The sequence below is a fragment of the Petromyzon marinus genome, chromosome 9 (genome assembly GCF_048934315.1).
Source record: "Petromyzon marinus isolate PM22_M1 ecotype Great Lakes invasive population chromosome 9, UKy_Petmar_22M1.pri1.0, whole genome shotgun sequence".
NCBI lineage: Eukaryota > Metazoa > Chordata > Hyperoartia > Petromyzontiformes > Petromyzontidae > Petromyzon > Petromyzon marinus.
The window spans coordinates 4733078-4748537 of NC_133675.1; the positions used below are offsets into that span (position 1 = coordinate 4733078).

At 53.4% G+C, this 15460-nt stretch overlaps 1 protein-coding gene across 2 annotated transcripts in view; it reads right to left on the reverse strand.

Annotated features, from left to right (window-relative positions):
* Positions 1-660: 660 nt before the first annotated feature.
* Positions 661-15460, reverse strand: part of LOC116940664 (adhesion G protein-coupled receptor A3-like) — a 113373-nt gene continuing 98573 nt past the window's right edge. For both annotated transcript variants that reach the window (XM_032950791.2, XM_032950792.2), the window contains exons 13-20: positions 14992-15238; positions 13770-13978; positions 12379-12506; positions 9454-9577; positions 8188-8336; positions 6865-6960; positions 5073-5832; positions 661-4618 (exon numbers count right to left, since the gene is read on the reverse strand). In XM_032950791.2, the coding sequence (XP_032806682.2) occupies positions 3617-4618; positions 5073-5832; positions 6865-6960; positions 8188-8336; positions 9454-9577; positions 12379-12506; positions 13770-13978; positions 14992-15238 (2715 nt within the window). In that variant the 3' untranslated portion in view covers positions 661-3616. The remainder of the gene's footprint in view (positions 4619-5072; positions 5833-6864; positions 6961-8187; positions 8337-9453; positions 9578-12378; positions 12507-13769; positions 13979-14991; positions 15239-15460) is intronic.

The following is a 15460-nucleotide window of genomic DNA, read 5'->3' on the forward strand; positions in this document are numbered from 1 at the left end:
TGCTACGGGCCAAAAAAAGATGAACCATGAACAATAGAAGCAGCAGCCAGGGAGGGGGGAGAGAGGTCCTTTTAAAAAGCCATGCCCTCTCTCTCTCCCTACCACATACCTCCTTTGCAATTCCCCACTGCTCGCAACTGAATAAGTTACAATTCTTTATATACCCAAGAAAGCCTAAGTCTCAAGAAGTTTTTTTTTTAAAGAAGGTCCTGCTCTGGAATGTTTGGCAAATTTCTTGGATACGTTTGCATACGTAAGGTACTCGGATACAACCCGTGCATTGTAGGAAGTAAGATGTAAACGCGGTACTGATAAATTAGACACACTTGCTGTGCCAAATCCTGCACGCACGTCGCCAACCTGCAAGGGTGTGTTCCAGGCACAACAAATGCTCTATCTCTGCACGAATCCACCAACCCCATGCCCAAGCCAATGGATAGCAGTGGTGGTCCACACAGCCTGAGCGCACCTGCAATGCCATACATTCTCCTGCTCGACCAGCAAACTTGTTGTGAGCCACCGACACGTTTTGTTGGCTGCATAATAGCCCCAATTATAGCCGGGCTGCCACTCAGCACTAACAAGCAGGGCAGAGCTGCATGCTCGCTGAGAGGTGGATTTGGCGTGTGCGCACAAATGGAGAGGCCTTTTGAGAATGTGTTTTCGTAAAGTTTCAAAAATAATGCTTTTATTTCTTACAATTACACGGCAATTAAATACAACACCGAATGCAGCTTAAAGGAGATTTATCATGCTTAACAAAAAAAGGACAAAGTAGACTGAATGTTAATTTATGAATTATATATTAAATTATTTGTTTAAACAGGGGAAACAAAAAAATAACGGTACAGGGGCAACCACCGCCGAACTGTGAATATACCACTGACGCGTTTCGTGTTCATTTCCTTCCCCCTCTCATTTGTAAGTACCATTAAACGACTGACTTTGCATAAACAGGTAGGTGATCTTCTCCACAGCAACAAGGATAATACCATCCATCCCTCCATCACATTTGGATTTCCCAATTCATTTCAATCCTACTGCACAATTTCCACAGCACGAATCATCGCCTATAGGTTGTTATTCTATTGCAAATACTGGCGAGTGCCTAATGCACATAGTGCCGTACATTAAAAGGGTTCCTTCATATCATGCATTTAACTAAGGCAGGGTTTCTCAAATTCCTGTTCCCGTGACCCACTGTTCACATTTTCCATGAACACCAATCTTCCCCCCTTCGCCACACTCCCTTCACATACAAGTCGTTCCACGCTGCACGTGTCTGATGATTGGTGAACACGCCCACGTGACGAAGAAAGGGCCAATTCAAATAACAATGGAGATAATGTGCAATTTAAGTTGCATGTGTATGACTCTCATGCAGTCGCAGTGCAGTGGTTAGCGCTCTGTGCTACAAAACCCAGCGACCAGAGTCTGATTCCCGCTCACAGCCAACACCAGGTGACGATTATCTAAACCGGCTGTGGGTCTCCCCGAGGTGGACTCCTCATTTGAGTAACTAGTGCTGTGTGTAAACATCTCATCGAGGGAGACAAAGGCTGTCGGGCGTGGTGCTGGCCACCCACTCCCTCGTGTACCGTGCTGGCCTTCATAGGTGCTAACAGCACTTGCCCCTACGGTCTGTTAAGGCTATAGGGGGATCTTTGTCTTTGTTGTTTGTCTCCCGTGTGAAGTAAAAACCGCTTTTAAGTTGATGCATATCTCAAAATAAGCCCGACTCTGCTGATGAGACACTTCGCGTGGAAACCGGTCCAGAGTTTGCTTGTCTCGAAACAACGCAGCTGAAAACATGCACTCCGAGAAGACTGTGCGACTGATGGGTAGTGTAAGAAATACTTTTACATTTTAACATGGAGAAAGGAATACGTGAACGAGACGTATTGTCTGCCTGCTGTTAATCTGAAGCAGTGTCATCGACGTCACGTGGGACGCACACACATGACCTCTTATCTTAATTTTAATCGGAGCTCTCTCTGTCACGGGGAACACAAATACAGTGCCGGATTATCCTAGTAGCTAAAGTAGCTACATATGTAGCTACGGGTCCCGCACTTTCAAGGGCCCCACGCTAAACGCTTTCAAGCTATCAATTCCGGTTCAGTGACTCTGCACTTGCTCCATTACTATAGTACTATACCGCCTTCAACTTTTATGAACGACTGGGTGTTTAAGGTTAGCGATTTGTCGTATTATCTGGCTGTATAGCAAATTAAAAAGTACAATTACTTTACTATGCAAGTTAAATATACGTTTTAATATTAAAGTTTTTTTTTTAATTTAGGGCCCCTTCATAACATATACTACAGGTCCCGTACTAGCTTAATCTGGTACTGTACAAATGCACGCTCGAAGCACAAACCCATGTCTATCCCAATTTAAGTTGGCCCTCTCTGAATGTTTTTACCGATCATCAGGCGCACGCAGCTTGTAAGTGACTTCATTTGTCATTGAACGGAGATCAGTAAACGACGTGGAAGGGCGGACAATGGTGGGTCACCGCGAAACCCCGAACTATGGATTGAGTGGCTGTCGCGCGCAGTCCATCGCCACACTTCTTCCACTGATTGTCTTCATCCTCGGCACGTGACGTCTCGCCCTCGCGCTTCTTGGGTTTTACTTTATCGCGCGCCTCACTTCCGGGCGCGCAAAGTGTTTACAGGCGGGCAATGTTAAGTTTCGACGATCGCACCGCCTCGTGCTTTGAAAAGCACTCTGGAGCGGCTGTTGGGGAATCCGGCGGCGGACGCACGCACGGTCGGCGGAAACAGGCGGCCGCGCAGGTTCGTATTGCGAAGAGTCTTCAGCAGCGGATTTTTTTTTTACGAGTGCTTCTATGAATAGAAAAGAAAACGCAGAGGAGTGACGCATCCCGGTGACAGCGCCTGCACACGCGGCTCGGTCCATCGCGTCTCAAATGATTCCGCTCTTGTTTCACAAGCTTCGATATTCATTTGTTTTTGTAATAAATTCATTTGCTAATGTTCCGCATCGGTAAAAAGCATGACGTTCGGTCATCGATTCCGAATGCGTAGCCATTCACACAGATATTTCTCTTAAACACAACGAAACAATTGGAATACTGCTGTGGTAATGATTTAGTCCACGAGCGAAAGAGCTCAACCCTGCTATACGTCATAACAAACTTTACAAAAACTTTGCAGCATCCTTTGAAGTTTTCTCGTAAGGCACTGGAGGATCTGAACGGCCGTTTCTCTCAAAGAAGAAAACGTCTCGCGATTGCAAAAAATGAAATAGTCTAAGTGCATCTTTGGTCTTTGTACGCAGACGATGACAACGGGCGCTGGAGGATTTGCGAGTGGGGGGCTACAGCGGCAAAACGACCCGGAGACAACAAGGAGAGGTTCACGCCGACGCCTTCATCGCATTTCTTGAGCGCCACCGAACAACTTGTGTGCAAGTGGTAAAAACAGACTGAAAACCCAAAGTGACAAACTCTATATTACAACGAAGAAGTTCCTGTAACGTACATAACACACTGTACACAAACTTGCGCATCGTGCATATATATGTGAAAACACACACACACAGATAAACACGAGCACGCACGCACACTTATTTAACGTGTGTACGGGCGCTACACGGTGGTCTCGTTCTTCCAGTGGCCAGTCCGCACGCTGGCCATGCTGTCGGAGCTGAGCAGGCCGATGCTCTGCCGGCTTCCCTGAAGCGCTCCATTCTGGCTCGCCAGGTTGAGGCCATGCGAGCGCCGCTCCCGCGTGCCCAGCTCGATGGTGATGGTTCTGTCGGATGCCGTAGCCAGTCCTCCTCCTCCTCCTCCCGGCGCCCGGTCCACCGCCTCAGTGGACGAGGGCGAGCGGAGCGGCCACTCTGCCAGCTGGCCCGACCGTCCGCTGCCCTCGTCGCTGCTCCTGCACGGCAGCGTGCTGGCGTTATCACTGCTCTCCTGCTGGCTCAGTCCGGTGGCCGCCGCGCCGGGCCTGGCGTCGACGCCCGTGGCCTGCAGCGCCTCGCTCGAAGCCCTGGCCCTCGCCCGCGTCTTCAGCCGGCACCTGCGGCTCCTGCCGTGGCTCGCGAGCGATGCCGGCGTCGGTGCCGTCGCTCTGGCCGCCGGCGCCACCGCGGCCGCCTCCAGGGCCGCCGTGGCGCTGCCGTTGCCGCAGCGGCTGTCCTGGTCGCTGCCGGCCGCAAGAGCGGCACCGCCGACAGCGGCGCGGTCGCTGCTCTCCTCGCCGTCGACGCTGGTCGGCACGTCGTACGCGTACTCGCGCAGCACGGCCAGGCGGCTGGCCCTCTGCTTCTGCGCCTGCGTCTGCTGCTGCCCGTGGGGCAGCGAGCTGCCGCCACCGCCGCCGCTGTTGCCACCCGTCCTGGAGCGGCTGCCGCCTCCGGATCTCGCGCCCGAGTGACGCCCGACGTGCCCATTGCCGCTGGCCCTGTGCTGCCCTCCCTGCACCGCCGCAGACGCTGCGGCTGTCGCGGCCGCCGCCGCCGCCGCCATGGCGCACTCCACGGGAACGACGTGCATATTGAGGTCGCGGTCGATGGAGTGCTCCGTGAGGCTGTTGGCGTCGCAGGGCAAAGGCGCCATCGGTGCCAGGCCTCGGCTGCGCGCCACCTACGGTCGGTGGGATGGCGCAAAGAGGAACACAAAAATATAATTAAACATCTCATTCTATTCGTGTACAACCCTCTGTCAATACGCTGATTTATGAGGGCTTTCCCATCGGTCACAGGGTTTGTTTATCATATCACACTGGTCAGTGCAGGTTGATGAAGGGAGAGGCCAAGAACTGGTTCAATTGTCATTTGCCACAGATGTCAGGTCCGGTGGGTTCTGAACGCAGTTCGCTAACCACCTCATCAACTTTTATCATGGATTTGAACCAAAATCCGAATTCAACTTTTCTGCTGGACATACAACGAGAAACACAACGTTCCACATCGAGATACCGCTCTGGCCACAATGTCGTCCAGTGCGCCATCCGAGTGAAACACACGAGGGCGCATTATCAAAAATCACGGGCAGAGGAAAGCGACGCCACGGCACGCGAGCACAGGTCACAGGTCACCTGCAGGTTGGTGAGCTTGCCGCCGTTGGTTGCGGTCGAGTGGGACTTCTCGGCCACCGACGAATCGCCGCTGCCGCATCCGGTGGCGGGGCCCGAGCCGTTGACGGTGAGCGACGTGCCGGACGGCAGCCTGGAGCCGGGGCCCAGCTGCAGCGTGTAGTCGCGCCCGGGGGCCCGGCGGGGGCAGCGCGCGCGCCAGCGCTGCCACACGTCCCTTCGCCGCGCGCCGTGGTGCGCCAGCAGGAAGAGGCCGAGCGCCGTCGCGGAGGCGGCGTAGAGCGCCGCGTACGCGTGCGACTCGACCCTCCCGTCCCGGCGAGCGACGGCCAGCGCCCCGAAGGCCCAGGCGGCCGTCGCCGCGAGGAACGTGCCGGCCAGCCCCGCGAGGCGCGCCCCCGGCGGCAGCTCGTCCTCCGGCGCCTCGGCCGGCGCCTCCGCCTGCGACGCCGACGCCGAGTCCGTCGCTTCGGGGCGAGCGAGGGCCTGCTCCGGCAGGCTCACCGGGCCAACCAGGCCACGGCCGCCCCGTTCTTTCTCCTCTTCGTTGTTGTCGTCGTCCCTGCCGTTGGCGACGGCGGTGGCGAGGGCGGTGGTGGCGCCGCCGACGGCCTGCGACTCCTTCAGGGCCTCGCGTTTGCATCGAGAGCGCATCCTGCGCAGGCGGGCGAGCGCGCAGGAGAAGTAGATGCACGCGACGGCAGTGACGAAGGCTGCGGGGCCGTAGAAGGCTCCAAGGCTGGGCTCCCACGCCATCCAGCAGCTTCGCAAGTGGAAAGCAAACAATGCGGAAGAACAGGCATCACGAAATGTTTATAAGGTGACCATTAGGCGTGTAAAGATTCAATTAGTGGTTTAGGTTTTTCGTTAACAATTTGAGTGATAAACAATAGTTATTTTCAACTTTGTTGTTACTGTAGTGCTTCTAGTAGTTAATGAGGTTACATCATAGCCTATGTGCCATTTGAAAGGGGTGATTAACATTTTTACATATACAAACTTTGTATGATTGTATTGATTCCCAATGCTATCTCAGTGGTGCTCATGGAATGATGTAATCAGTCAGAATCAATTCAGATACCTTACAAAGCAAGCCAAAACCTCCCGTTCGAAAATGGACCAGAGAAGCAGATATGCCGGAACTACTTCTGAGATCCCTTCAAGTGATCTCTGGTCCGTACGGTAGGGGGACAGCATTTTCCCACTTGCTCTGCCACTGAGAGGAATGTTCTTTGCATGACAGTCAAGCTGATATGTTTCATTCTCAAAGCTGACATTTAGACAACCCAATACTTAGCTTTCATTCTGAACGTAGGTATCGATAATATTCGACGAATCGATCGTCACATTCCTAAGTAACCGCCAGCTTACGGAGGAAAATGTATAATAATTAGTGCACGTTTTTAAACTAAACTTACAACTTTTTTTATTTAACCAGGTAAAGCCCACTGAGCTAAACAGTTCTTTTTCAGAAGTGACCTGGCCACAAATGATAGCTCAACAAAGTCCCTTATCGTGTGGAAATTTATAGCAACATAATAATCTAAACGCATGTTTCTAATGTGGAGGGAAAAACCAGAGGACCCGGAGAAAAAAACCACGCCACCACGGGGAGAGAGACATGCAAACGTCAAATATACAGCAGGCGTTAGGGTCTGAATCGAAACCACGACCTCCTGCATACCAAGCAATGTAGTTAACATCTAGCCACCATGTAAGTCGAGCGCAATGGACAATGCTTTCCGTGGAACGCGCATTCCCACGCGACGCCTTGCGCCAACACGGAGCCACTCACTAGGGAGAGCTGTCGGTGCTGCCGTAGTTTTTGATGTTCGCCGCCGCCGTGATGCCGCATATGATGATGGGAATTCCTCCTCCGATCAGATAAAACCTGAGCAATGCAAAGGGGCACGGTTAACGGGGCGCAATTCAAAGCACCGCTGGCCCTGGTCGACGGCTGCCCGCAACGTGGAACGCGCGCGAAAGATTCTGATTACGAGCGATAGATGTAGCGCTCGCTGGCACGGGCCGTGTTGTGACAGATGGTGGTGCTGCCCGCAGAGTGTGCGGGGGGGGGGGGCGGGAAGGGAGGGAGGGGGGACGGTATCGCTGATAAAGTGGCCCTGTGGCTCAGCTTACACAGAACCAGATTCGGTGCCTTGAACTACAAGCACGGACGGACGGTGTGTAACAACCAGCATTGTAATCACAATCACTTGATTAAACACTTGGATTTGAAAAGGAATTGCTTTGTAAATTAACGTGTCAATTAAATGGAGCATCTCGGAATTGTACAATTGTATTTCTAGAGCTCCTGGGTCATGGGGTATACATGACCATACTTCACCACGCTGATCAGTATGGGTTGGTGAAGGCAAGGAGTACAGATGATGAGATGAGGCAGCATTGAAGTACAGTGCAACAATTACATTTGCTGCACTGCCCTCTGTTGCCGACAACCCCAGAGCTGTTAATTGTTGGTGGCCACCCATTCAGGCACTATCTGTGCTCACGTCTGCTAAGCTACCGAAACCTGATGACAGATTTAAAGGTATGTTCACGTACAGCTGGAAGACGCAACTCCCATCATGCTTTTGGATGCATATCATTTGACAAAGTACGATGTTCTCAAACAGAGCTGGACGTCTGGTCGGAAGATAGTAAAACATCTGACCAAATCAGCCAGAATAATCCATTGCAGTGATAATTTAAACTATTTAAAATTTTACCAGGTAAGGCCCACTGAACTATGTAGCTCTTTTTCAGAAGTGACCTGGCCACAATTGATAGCCCAACAAAGTCGCTTATCATGTGGAATATCATATCAGTCAAATACTCTAAATGCACATTTCTAAATAGGAAGGGAAAACCCGGAGGACCCGGAGAAAAATCCACACGACCACGGGGAGAACATGCAAACTCCAAATATACAGGCGTCAGGGTCAGGATCTAAACCACGACCTCCTGTATACCACGCGAGGTAGTTAGCATCCCGCCACCGGGGATGCTAACTCACCGCTCTGTGAGCAACAGAGCGGTGACGTTGGTGATTTGCTTCGTCTTTGTTGGGGCGAGCTCGCCTCTCCGCCCGCCGCTCGTGGCTCACTTCCCAACGTACCGGAGCATGGGCCGGGGCTGCGGGCCCGGCGCGGCGTCACCGGGCTGGGGCGGCGCCCTCCAGCCACGCAGCTGCTTGCACAGGTTCCGCGCCAGGATTCCAAGCCACAGCAGCGACGCGAGCGATGCGTAGTGCAGCGCGATGCCCACCTGTCGCCCGCGAACGTACGACAATGATGATGACGACGACGCGCGTCAACGGACGGTGCCAGCGTAGCCATCGAGCGAGCGGGCGGCGCGCGACTGTACCAGGGCCCACGGGGCAGAAGGGGCTCAGCCGTCGGGGCTACGACGAGGGACGATATTTGACGAGGGTATCCCCCCCCCATTTTGCTCCTTTTACCAGCGCCGATGCTGACCGTGCTAGGCCACTGAACGAAGTCTATTGTCCCTCGAGTTGAAGCAAGGATCACGTTGTCAGTACTGCAAAATGTAACCGTGTCTGTCCAGTGCTCGCCGAACGAACACATTATGAAGCCGCACTCATTACACACACAGTGCTTGCCACAAAGGAACCACAATACCTTGCTGATATCGTCAACGAGCGTAAACCATCACACATACTACGGTCATCCTGGCAGTGGCTTTTGGCTAACCGTCGAACAAAGACGGTCACTGCATCGCGCACTTTCAAATGCGCTTCTGCAGCCACCTGGAATGCTCTTCCTTCTGATATTAGGTAAGGCACTGGAGCTATGCACTTTTAAATCTAAATTCACAACTAATTTTTGCGTTTAGTTCGTTGTCCTTCCCCCGCACCGTACGTAGCACGCTTGGTTACGTACGGTGCGAAAGACGTTTCAACATACAGAGATGCCGTTGTCAATCACCCGCAGAGAATCACGAGGCATCATGACACACGTGGGTTAGATATCATTCGGAGCAGTGGCTCGAGACCTTCGTTTATTTCCCGGCCACGGTCCCCATCAGCGTTGAGCGGTATCTGAACTGGTCCTGGGCTGCCACCACTTTCACCAAACCGCAAATGACATTCGTGGTGAACTGCGGTCAAACAAACCCCGTGACAGACACAGTGCGTGAGGACTTCATCCGTATGGCACTTTGGATGAGAGCCTCTCTACACTGCGTGGGGTTTTTGGGGCCTAATCATAATTATCATCATCATTAATTATAGACCAAATTCAATAGTAAACAGCATCTCTCTCTCTCTCTTTGAAAACATCTTCCACAGGACAAACGAAATGAGAGTGAAAGCCGCGCACGCAGAGAGCGAAATAAAGCCGGACAAACGATCGTGCCCACTCACGGCCTGGCAGACGACGGCGGGCTGCGTGCGGTTGATGCCTCCCGCGAAGATGGCTGTGGCGAGAGCCAGGTGCAGCCACAGGCTCAGCAGCATGTGCCAGCTCTTGTGGCCAACGCGGATCACCCTGAGCACAAGCAAAAACAAAGGGTATGGAACTCTCTCCATGCAGCCTTAAGAATTGACAGCTGGGGCAAGCGCTGTGTCAGCGAGCACCTACGAAGGTCAATGCCGTAGCACGACGGGGTGTGGTGGCCAAGCATCACGCCCGGCCGTCTTTGTCTCCCAGTGGTGATGTTTACAAGTACTGATTGAAAGCCTCGCTGCCCACAACTGATATTGGCCGTGAAGGGGGGCGGGGGGGTCACCGGGTTCGTCGCACGGTGGCTAACCCTCGACACAATTACCATCCAGACACAGTGACTCACCACTACAAAGACAAAGATTCCCCGTAAAGCCTGAACAGACTGTTGGGGCAAGTGCTGTTAGCGAGTAGCACCTGTGAAGGCCGGTATGGCACACGAGGCGGTGGATGGCCAATACCGTGCCCGGCCGCCTTTGTCTCCCTCGTGGCTATGTTTTACACACCGTACCAGGTACTCATTTTAGACTGAGTCGACCTAGGGGAGGCCTAGGGCCGGTTCAGATAATCGTCATTGATGTTGGCCGTGAGCGGGAATAGAACTCGAGTCGCCGGGTTCATAGCGCAGCTCGCTAACCGCGACACCACCGCTCCCCACACTCACTACTACTACACACACACACACAGGTACTTCTTTTGCCTATGCCTGCCTCTTCATCTGCCAAGTGTCTTAAGTGTAGTATATACAGCGTACAAACGTTGCTATTTTTCAGTGTTCTACCCGTGACGTGTTGGGCGTCTTGAGATGCAGCTACATTATTTTAGACGCAACAAGTTTCTGTACTGGCCAGGGTTTGTGTGCAGCCAATCTGGAGCCCATGTTCCCACAGCCCACTCTGCGGGTGTGGGTCAGTGACAGACCGCTGTGACGAGTGCCGCCCCCTGACCGGACCCGGCGGTGGGGACTCGGGGGGCTCTGTCACCTGGCTCGACAAGAAGGGCAGACGATACGATAATGATAATAATAATACTAAAAATGTAGACACCAAGTGAAGCGGAACTGTGATCGGCACAATCACCCCTTGTACCATCAACAGTGCCACCGCCGCCACTAGCAGACCCACTGCCGCCACCATAATAACTAAGTTCACCATCAGCATTGATGGAAATAATGGATTTATGATGGAGGTGGTTCATGATGATTATTATGAATGACGATTATTGATTCTGATAATGACGATTCATTGACAATATTGGGCTAAGTCGTCTGTACAAAGTGAGTTCGTGAAGCTCCTGGCATCAGGACTTGGCTGAGCAAACACATAGAGACTGGAGCCTAGGGGTGAGGCCATTGCAGCACCTGGGGTGGAGCGGTGGTGGAGCGGTAATCGCATTGCGCTATGAAGTCGGCGACCTGAGTTCGATTCCCGGCCCTGAGTTTGATTCCAGGCCACGGCTAACATAAGTGGCGAGTGATATCTGAAACCGCCCACCCACCCACCCAGTCTCTTCACCCACCCACGAGTAGCCAGGTGAGGAAGGTCACACAACCAAGATGGCCGACATGGTGTGTGGAGGCCTTCATCCAGTGGTGGATTGATGCGTGTGTAGTGACATGGAATGGATCACGACGTAGCATAGCGCGGGTTGCTGGCAGAGAAGGAGATCTGTAGTTGCAGCAGCCCTGTCTGTCAGCAGGTCACGTGATAAGCCAGAGAGAGGGATGTAGGGCAAAGGTGATAGAGGGGGCACGTGAAGTAAGCCCGGGAACCCGCGAGTAGGTTCTAGGAGGGGCGCGTGGCCGGGGCGGAGCGAGGCCACGGCAGGAGTATAAAAGGGGACCCCGAGTGAAGGCTCGGGGCTGCTGCTTGGATTGGAATCCCGTCGGGCTGCTGGAGTCTTCGTCAACCGTCTTCACCTTCTCGGCATCGTTTGTCAGGCAGTCTGCCAGCTGTCCTGACTGAAAGTTGTAGTCATCCCTTTTAACTTGTGAAGGCTGTTAATAAATTGAGTGCATCCACTACACATGGGCTGTATGCTGTAAGTCACAACAATAACAGCATCCTTAGAAAAGCCTCGCCGAGTCTTAAGAATCTTTTTCAGGAGGGTCCTGCCAAGTCTTTGTAGTAGTGGGCGATGGTACTGCTGCTGTATGTAATCCCAATTGAGTAATTAACAGTTACATATTCAGTATTGGATTGTTTTGGCTAATACTAGTTATGTAATATTACATATTTTTTTGGGGCTATAGGTGAAAACTGGAGAATCCAGAGAAAACCCATCAACAACAGTGGGCGAGAGCATACAAGCTCCATGGAGAAAGGCGCCCGATTTAGGAATCGAACTCAGGCCCTTATTAGCTATTTTTATTTTTACCAGGTGTGGCTCACTTTGCTATATAGCTCTTTTTCAGTGACCTGGACACAAATAATAGCTCAACCAAGTGGCTTATCATGTGGAAATTGAGAGCAGCCAAATATTCTAAATGCATTTAAATGTGGAGGGAGAAACCAGAGGACCCAGAGAAAATTCCACGCGACCATGGGGAGAGAAACGCAAACTCCAAATATACAGCAGCAGGTGTCAGAGTTGAGATCGAACCCACGACCTCCTGTATACCAGGCGAGGTAGTTAACATCTCCTAGCCACCGTGATGATGATGACAGAGACACGCAAACTCCAAATATACAGCAGCAGCAGGCGTCAGGGTCGGGATCGAATCCACGACCTCCTGCAGACCAGGCGAGGTAGTTAACATCTCCACTGCACCACCCTGCTGCCCAACAATACCTGCCACAATAACACTCGTGGCATAAACACACAGCAGCAAAGTTTGTCGGCCGCACCTGTGATGCAGGACGTAGGTGGCGATCAGCGCGAGCAGGCACAGCAGCAGCAGGGCCGAGCACACGTACACGGCCGGGTGGAGCAGCCGCACTGCCGCCTGCTCCCCCGCGCCGGCCGCCACCACGTCCTGCGGGCACAAAACGCACGGACGGTCGCGTCTCGTCGGCAAGGCAACGTGTCACTCGTGTCCAAATTCCGGCCGTTTTCGTAGCCCGGCGGCCCTATGACCCTCGCTGGAACGTGGGTTCCTCGGTGCAAATGTACCGTCTACGACACTCACAAGCTGCTCCACTGACTGAGCCCGAGAGGAGCGTTAGTCTGGCTCGATGAGCGCCACGGTTTTTTTATCAATGAAGTAACATTGGTAGCACGGGCCCTGGAGCTGAGGAATGAAATGGGGTCCCCTGTCTAATCCCTACCCCCCACCTCCCCCAATCGTATCTTGTATCCTGGTTCCCCTCCAGCCCATGGGCCCTGGTGCCTGGTGCCCCTCCAGCCCATGGGCCCTGGTGCCTGGTGCCCCTTCAGCCCATGGGCCCTGGTGCCTGGTGCCCCTCCAGCCCATGGGCCCTGGTGCCTGGTGCCCCTCCAGCCCATGGGCCCTGGTGCCTGGTGCCCCTCCAGCCCATGGGCCCTGGTGCCTGGTGCCCCTCCAGCCCATGGGCCCTGGTGCCTGGTGCCCCTCCAGCCCATGGGTCCTGGTGCAGTTGCATTGCCTGCACACTCAACAGCTACACAGCGGTAGAGACCACCAACTTCACATCGAAAGCCTTAAGACTCGTATAGACACCAATTGACTTGCACAGAGTCTCACAGACTCGCACCGGGACACAAACGTTTCATGAACAAGAGCGCCCAGGAGGTGGACACCATCCAGAACAACATGCGGTAAGATCCGGAACACACATCGGAGAGAAAACCATTCTAAACTAAAACTATACTATTTGGATTTTACTAGGTAAGGCCCACTGAACTATATACAGTAGCTCTTTTTCAAAAGTGACCTGGCCACAAATGATGGCTCAACGAAGTGGCTTATCTCGTGGAAATTTGTATCAGTCAAATACTATAAACGTGTGTCTATTCTAAATGTGGAGAGAAAAACCGGAGGACCCGGAGAAAAATCCACGCGACCACGGGGAGAACATGCATATTCCAAATATACAGGAGTCAGGGTTGGGATCGAACCCACAAACTCCTGTATACCAGGCGAGGGAGTTAACATCTCGCCACTGTGGCGGGATGTTAACTTACCCACTGTTGTGCCTGGAATTTTGGTGGTGAGTCATCACGCTTGGTGTCCACTCATGGTCACCTGTGGCTAAAAGAAAATACATTTTCGTCACTGATTTCGTTTTTTAAGACGTCGCGGGGCGCGGGGGGCGCGCACCATGAGCACGGCGTAGTTGCCGAGGCGGCCGCAGCGCAGGGTGGTGACGTTGCCCTCCGAGCCATCAGGCCGACAGCCCTGCAGGCCCCAGGCTCCGCGCCCGCCCCGGGCCTCAGGGTCCCACAGTGCCGCCACGGGGTCCGTGCCGGGCGAGAAACGGCGCAACGACACGGCCACCCAGTCCACCAGGTCGTCGGCGCCGAGTCCGTCTGCGCGCAGGAGAGGGATCGCGGTGAGGAGCGGGACTGAGATATCGAGTCGTGGACGAGACCTTTCCGTCTTACCCAACTGTGTTGGCAGTGCTGCATCAGCACAGGTAACGAAAACTCAAAACATTCGTCAAATACACTGGCAATTGCTCTTCATAGCCTGCCTGCTATGCCTTAAATGTCACCTATTCTATGCTTGCTTTTTGCTTTTGTGGCAATGTTATCGATGAACGTGCCGAGTGTCTGAGGACGTTTTTTTAAGGAGGGGAGTTAAGCAGAAATGTTCCTACTTTTTGACTCTGTACATATGCATTTCACACTGCCTAAACGTAAACTGTTTATGTTGTAGATTTAAATCCGTTTGTGTACGTGTCGTTATGCGTGCTTGCTCTGTATGCGTCACTTGACTCCCCGGGACACCCTTGCAAAAGAGATTATCCAGCGAAAATCTATATGTTTTCACGAGATAAAAATGAATAGTTCACGTGTACGTTCACGTCGGCGTTGGTGAGTGAGGGCAGTGGACGGCTCCAGGAGTAGCCTCATGGTGAATATCCCAAACGCTGCCTGCGAATTATCAAAATGGGCTGCGGTGTACTGTGTCGTCCACGATTTGAGATATAAATAGTATAAAGATTCACCGACTTACATAGATAACCATATACTACTAGTCTATGGCTCCAAAGGCACGTCCCATCTCTAGGCCTACCCCATCCTACCAACCCGGAAAATATTATTCCACCCGGAACACCACATCTAGTATACCTCCCTCTGACGGTGACTACTGTATGGGCCTGCCTCTAGGCCTACTCCGTGCTAACAGTGATGCAGAAAACTCTAAGTGAGAAACGAAGCTGTGGTTACACTGCGAACTGAGCAGCAGAGCAAACAATCGATCCCAACCTAAAACGTACGCACGTTGAACTTCTTTCGCGCCGTACGTAGCCAACCGCGGCCAATCGGCGACGGTGGGGGAAGGGCAACGACTGCAGCCCGCGCGTCGAGCCACCCACCGATGTTGAGGTAGAGCACGGGCGTCACCACTGCCCTGCGCCTGCCGGCGTCGGCCGCGTCGGACGCGTTCCCTGCCGGCGGGAAGAGCCGCCCGTTGCGGAACACCACCAGCTGCAGGAGGCAGGTGTTGTCTCCGGGGCTGCCGGGGAGGGGCGCCGGCGCTCGGGAACCCCAGCCCGTGCCGGGCCCCGCCGGGCCGCCCAGCAGCGTCGGAGGCAGCTGCACCGACGCCTCGGCCACCGTGTTCTGGAAGTGCGGAGCGCCCGACAGAAACGGCGCCCGTAGGGCGTTTCGGCAATGAGTTTCGGCGACGCGTTCACTCGCTACGATGACCCCCCTCCCCCCTCCTCCACCTGCTCTAACTTCTCAGGTGGATGAGACCAACCAAGAAAGCCACAGATGCCACCGCACCTCGCCAGCTCTTTCTACCCTCCACCAAATCCTACAGGTGCCAGAATCTGCCCTAAC